The 6715-nt window shown below is 29.0% G+C and overlaps 1 protein-coding gene across 1 annotated transcript in view; it reads left to right on the top strand.

Annotated features, from left to right (window-relative positions):
- LOC106464111 (ras-related protein Rab-2-like) overlaps nt 1-4475 on the top strand; it is a 32742-nt gene extending 28267 nt beyond the window's left edge. Inside the window, exons 6-7 of the mRNA XM_022391780.1 lie at nt 1153-1221; nt 4187-4475. Coding sequence (XP_022247488.1) covers nt 1153-1221; nt 4187-4288 — 171 coding nt within the window. The 3' untranslated portion in view covers nt 4289-4475. The remainder of the gene's footprint in view (nt 1-1152; nt 1222-4186) is intronic.
- Nucleotides 4476-6715: the final 2240 nt, after the last annotated feature.

A 6715-nucleotide genomic window follows, 5' to 3' on the forward strand; every position in this document is an offset into this window, starting at 1 on the left:
GCCAAGTTATTTCTTTAATCAGGGTATTAACAACCTGATTGTTAGATGGAAAAGCATCATCGATAAGATTAGAGACTATTTCATTTAATAAATATTTTGTTTTGATGTATATAAGTTGTTTGGGTTTTTCATCTAAAAGAAAAGTTACATTAATTTCTTGACAACCTAATATTTTTTATTCGATTTTTCTTTTATTGTCCTCTTTGGGGATGATAATTTTTGTTTGATTCTATATCCTTAATCGTTTTAAATGCTAACTGAAGTTTATTCTCAGATGAAGTTTGTTTAGTAAATATGTACATGACATCTTCTTTTGGAATATATATATATTGTACATAGTATTCTGCCTTATGGCTTTTGGTATATATGTTTAGTCCTGCAGTACATGAATCTGTTAAGAAATATATTGACTAATAAAATACGTTTTCTGAAGATAGAGCTCATATATGTACTTGCTGTGGAAATTTTGTTTACTTTGTATATTGTTTTTCCCCAATAACCACTGTATCAGGGGGAGAAAATGGTCATTTAACCCCATTTAAAACTATGGAAGATAGTATTACATTACAATAATTATTGCTTTAGAGTTAATAACATCTACTTTTATGAAATATATTTCCTGTTTGTTTCTTTTTCACTGCATTGAGTTAAGACTGAAATCCTTTTGTATTACAGATGATTTTTTCATTTGATGAAAGTAGTTGTTAAAGATTTGTGGAAGTATAGACATCATGAAAATTTAGTTTTACCAAAAAATTCCAAAATTAATGTTGCATAAATTTACGTGTGTGTGTTCCTTATTCATTGCAACAGGCATTTTTGCTAAGTCGTTTAATAATATGATACTATTATGATACGGTACTTGCTCTTTTCAGGGGATATGCATGTTCTTAAAATTTCTATAAAGGTTATTGGATGTTTTTCTTAAATATAAAGACGTAATAAGTCTAACTTATCACCTGTAACATTTTCAAATATGTTTTATATAAAGGTAATTGAATAAAGCCTATTTTAAGTAAATTTTTTTGTAATTTAACAACCCTTAAGTTGAACACTTTGTATTCTTGAAAGCTGAATTATAATTTTTCAGTTAAATGTTTTTAGAATTGTGTTTCTGTGAAATGACTATTTTCTCTGCTTGTTTAATACTAGGCTTTCATCAACACTGCTAAAGAAATATATGAGAAGATACAGGAGGGAGTTTTTGATATAAATAATGAGGTAAATATTTGAAAGAAGCACATACTTTTTTGAGTGTAGAATAATGTATTAAAGAATTAAGCAAGATTTAAAACTGAAGAATAAAGTTAATGATTTTTACATAAAATTCAATAAAAATTTATAATTTTAGTATAGTTCTGTTATTGTGATAATCTAGATCAAAAATGTATTAAACATTTTATAATTGAAATTACTGCTGTTTTCTCCATTAACTCTCGATATGGGCTTGTTTGATTTAACTGACCATGTGGCCTCTTTGTACTCATTTAGTCTTTTTAAATTTGATACTACAAACTTTGAATATAGTGTGTATTTATCTTCATGAAATTTAGCAGTTTTTCAGGAAACATTATAAGGCTTTCACAAACAAAAAATCATATTTTTTTAGTGAAGTATTTTTAATAAACTTAAAAAAATATTTGTTTGTGAATTTCGTGAGTATTTCAACACCATTTGTTTTGAATAGTCCCCGTACAAAGTGATTTTTATGTTAAGATTAAAACTACTTTTCTTCATCTCAAAAATCTCAAATTTCATTTTATGTAATTTCTAAAACCTCCTAAATACATTTGAAATGTTTGTTTTCAGTAAAACTTTATGTACTTAAGTGTTTTACACTCACAAAAAAGAAACCTATCATTTTATAGGTATTTGAAGAACTTGTAGCATTTCGCCACAATTTAATTCTTTGTATTGTTAGCCGACACTGGGCAGTTTGTACATAATTGAATAAATAGAGTTGTTTAAACATTTGTTTAACAACAAGTAAAAGCTTGGAATGGTCTATTCTTTCATTGGGGTGTATGTCTGTGAGCCAGACTAGTTTTGGAGAATTCCACTCCTCATCAGTGACCCTGGACATTACCACCAATGAAATATCAGACCAAACCAAGACTTTATAGTAGTGAGGTATTGAAAATCGAACTGTTGTATTTAAATGAAATCTAGATTAACAGTTTCTTTTCATCACCCGTATGCACTTGATACAGCTGTATGAAGCATCATTATTTACACTAATTGCTTAAGCTAATATCATGTGATGCTAAACACACTATAATTAGGAGAATTTCATAAAGTTAGCAAATTTGTGCTTAAAAGTTGCAAATGGATAATAAATAAAAACTGTCCAACCATATCATTCTTTTGAAAACTTGAGCTAGAAACTACTAATCTAGTTTGTTTGGCCTAGCTAATACTTGTGTATCTGCACGTGATTTCACCCTATAGTTTTACTGCTCTAAATCAGCATTTTATAATTCGAATGACAAAAAACTAAAAACAGTCCACTTATATTCTTAGATGAAGCTGTATTAAAAATTTTATTTTGTACCTATAGTTCATGTGAATTTTTGCTTACTCATGCGGAAACATTTTGTTCAAATTGAGGTATTTTTGTTGAATAACTTTTCACATGTGGCTTATATTTAGACCAAATTTGACACCTAATTGTTATTTCCAAAATTCTATCAGTATACCAAATTTGAAAAAAAATCCATAAAAGTATGTTTTTTTATCAAATAAATTTTCTGTACTTTCAGTGCGAAGAAAAAAATAGGAAGAAATTCGATAAAAATTGTAGATTTTATATCTTGTGTATTTCTTAATTGATTGCCTTGAAATTTGGTATATGAAGTAAGGGTCCAGTATAGCACATTCACTGAAAATATGTGATAGTTTGAATTACCACAGTCCGAGCTACAGAAAGTTGAAAATTGTTAAACTATAACTCCTGTTAATAATGCACACAGTGTGTCCTGCAGGTTGTTTTTGCCACACGACACACTATTTTGTGTCTTGATGAAATGGGCTAAGGCTGGAAATTTCAATAACATATTTGAGCATGCAACAGCCAACTTCATTGTGAAGTTTAGTGATTTTGTTGAGTTAAATGCACAATGATATAAGCAGTGATGATATTAACCTCTCACAGTAGACCTATGAAATTGTGATAATCTAAAAAGACACCAAAAATTTGTAAATTATCTTTGAAAACAACAAATTCTTTGCTGATTGAAGAAAATAACTTATTATGGCTGGTAATTGTTCAGTTATGCTTTCTACATACTAAACTACAGATAATCATGTGACCTATACCCAGTAGCATGTAGAGGTTCTATGATGCTCGGGGCCTTGTACCTAAGACCTTGGGGAAGGGCGGTAAGGGTTCTACTATTCGATTCGACTCTTTGTGTTGGATGCCCTCCCGATATTTATGCCTTGGGCCCCGGGAACCCTTCCCCCCCCCCCTCTGCACGCTACTGCCTATACCTTAATTTTATTACCAAACCATGAACATTTATTTAATGTAGTATTGATAAACACTTGCATAAAATACGCCGTGTGGTTCAAAGTCCACCTCATGATTTACCGAGGCTCCAATGTACCAATCAAACTCTTTCATTATCCCCACTTACATATATAGCTATATTAAGGGGAACTTGTTCTTGAAAAAAAGTCTTTAGGACATGTGCTCATGGTCCTTAAACACATGTGGTGTGCCAAGTTTTGTTCCACTATTTTCAAAACTGTGAGAGGAGTTAGCTGGACAAATGTACCGAGATACATATATACAAGCTGAATTAGTGTAGGATATCATTCAAATGTTTTCATATGGAATTTTAATGATGAAAAAAACAAAATTCTTAAAATTTTAGCTTTGATCCATAATGTGCCAAATGTTGCCCATTATTTCAGACTCTGTATATTAATATAGATTTCTTTTCTTTGATATTCTTTGGAATTTCTATGGTTCATGCGAAATCAGTATTTTTTTTTTATATTCTAATATAAATACAGATAAACTATCAGAAGATAATAAAAGAGAATCTGCAACTTGGCAACTGCTTTGTGCTCTCATCGGCCCAACTATGTTAGTGATAAGGATGTTAATAATTTGAATTTTCCATTATAATTTTATAGAGCTATTATGTTATTTATGATGAAATAATTCTTCTTTTTTTTTCAGGCTAACGGGATAAAGATTGGGCCTCAGCATTCTCCAACAAGTTCAAACCTGCCATCTGGTGGACAATATCCTAGTTCCAGTCAGGGTGGAGGGTGCTGTTGAGATGTATAAGGTGTAATGAGAAGATAATGTCGAGAACTGACGTATTTGTAATTTTGGTGTTGTCACCAGGTTTTCACCTTATGTTTTACAATCCCCATTATATCCTCACAAAAGCATAGTTTTTTGTTGTTGTTTTTTTTTCACTTCCTCCCATTTTCAAACCGTTCATAGCTTGTATTTTGTTAAAGTAGAGTAAATATACTGTGAAATATTGTAATTTGTTTTCCTTCAGGATACACAATATTTTCTTTCTTCTATATTAGTACCCAAAGGTTAAACCTACAGGAGACAGCTTCTGGCTTGAAAAAATATATATAATGTTATAAGTATATATATTTATATATGTATAATTATGAAATTTTAAGTGGGGCTACTTTCTAATTTTTTTTTTTTCTTAAATTTTAGTTTTCTCTATTGCGTTTTGTAATAGTCTGGGTTCACGTTCAGATAGTACTGTTTAAGCTAATATTGGTCTTCTGTTGGTATCTCTGAAGTAATGTAATTGATTTAAACTACCTTTGTATGAAAATGTTCAGAAAATATTATATCAGTTAATTAAGTAAACATCACTTGAGGTAAAAAAGAAGAGCCTGTAAATCGGCACTGATTTTATACAGGCTGTGTCAACTTTGTGTGATTGACAGTATTATTTATCTCCTGAAGCTTGTTTTCTTAGCATTCTGTATTAAATTCATATATTATACTAACAAAAATAGACCTTATTTTTTCTCTCTCTCTTACATGCACACACACACATATATATATATATGATATAATTTTTTGTTTCTAAATAAGTTAATTATAAATATTACAGAATAAGGTTTGACAAGAATACATCATTGCATAAAGAAATTAGTTGGAAAAACTGAATTTTTAACCTGTAAGAGATTTATTTAGTTTACTTCTTTAAGTTGCAATATCTGTTAAAATAATAAAAGACCATTATACCTATAGTTTTGAAATAATAATAAATAATATGCTGTTATTTATTAACTCCAATAATAAAGCTTTTGATGTTTCTAGTTAGATATTTTTTTTTCTAGGGAGCTTAAAAAAATTAAATTGAAATGTTAGATATTGTCATTTAACTGATTTAATTTCTTTTTGTGCAATTATAGTTGAGGTACTGGTATATTTTGCTTCATAGTAATATTTTTTTAGTTGTTTGTGTTTATTACTATATCTTAACAAAGTATATTTTAAAAACAAGCTTTAGATATCCTTCTTTTCTCCCATAAATGAATCTCCGGTATATTTTTTTGTCAATTATGTAATTGAAGTTGATTAAATAAAAGTTTGCAGTAAGTCAAACAAACAACTAGATGCAGAACTGGAGGTGGTTTTCTAGGTTCCTCCAACATTCACAGTTGTTATAGGCTTACATTTAATGATTTATACTTGTTATTCATATAATATCTGATCATATAATGGTTACCTAATAAAAAAAAGTCATTCCAGTATAGCATTTAGGAGTATTTCATTTGCAAGTATAACAAGTTGATGTGTAGTGTGGGTTGATAATTGCTGATAAAGATGAGTGGTTTTACTATTTTTGAATGTATTCTTATACTGAATATTTTTGCATAAAGGTAATGATAAATCAAAACTTTAGTGCTTTTAAATCAGTGTATTTGTGAAGAGTATATAGAGATGAAGAAAGTAAAAGATTGCTAGATTATTGATCACACTTATGTTTTATTGAAGTTATGTCATTGTAAGTTAGGCAAGAAACAAGTACAGGTATAAGATATGCAACATATAGTAATTGACCTTTTTATGAATTTCGAGTTGAATTCACCGTAAACTGCAAATCAGAACTAAACCTACATATTCAGAGCATACTGTTAGTAACTTTTTCCAACCAACACTGATTTTATGGTAAATCATGAAACTTTTTTTTAGGTTGTAGATATTAGTTTCAATTTATAAAGAAATTGAACTGTTTTAGTTTTCAGTTTGCTAAAACCTCAAACTAGTACTTGTAACATTGATAAAAAGCCTTTTGTGTTGGCAAACAGTATTATCTTGGATAGCAAGTTAAGAACAAAAATTTCTTTTTTTAAAGAATATAGTATTCAAACCACTGGCTCCTATAATGTATTTTTACTTAATGTTTTTCACTATTTCACCGAAACAATGAAAATAGTTTTATTTTTTGTTAAAACTTAGTTACTGACAGACTTGCATAAAAAAAAAAAGTCCGATTAATTTCACTGTATCACATTAGTTTATGGTATTCATACATAAAATAGTCTATTTATAGTATTTTGGCACTTGTGTATAAAGTTCAAGTCATAAATAATATTCAACGTTAAACTGGTACACAATTAAAAACATTTTATTTAGGCCTATCTATTGCCTTCTAATATGTGAATTATGTCATAGATTTTGCAGGTACTACGCTTTCCCACGGAGTTTTAAAGTCAA

Source organism: Limulus polyphemus, unplaced genomic scaffold (assembly GCF_000517525.1).
Source record: "Limulus polyphemus unplaced genomic scaffold, Limulus_polyphemus-2.1.2 Scaffold1563, whole genome shotgun sequence".
NCBI classification, from domain to species: Eukaryota; Metazoa; Arthropoda; class Merostomata; order Xiphosura; family Limulidae; genus Limulus; species Limulus polyphemus.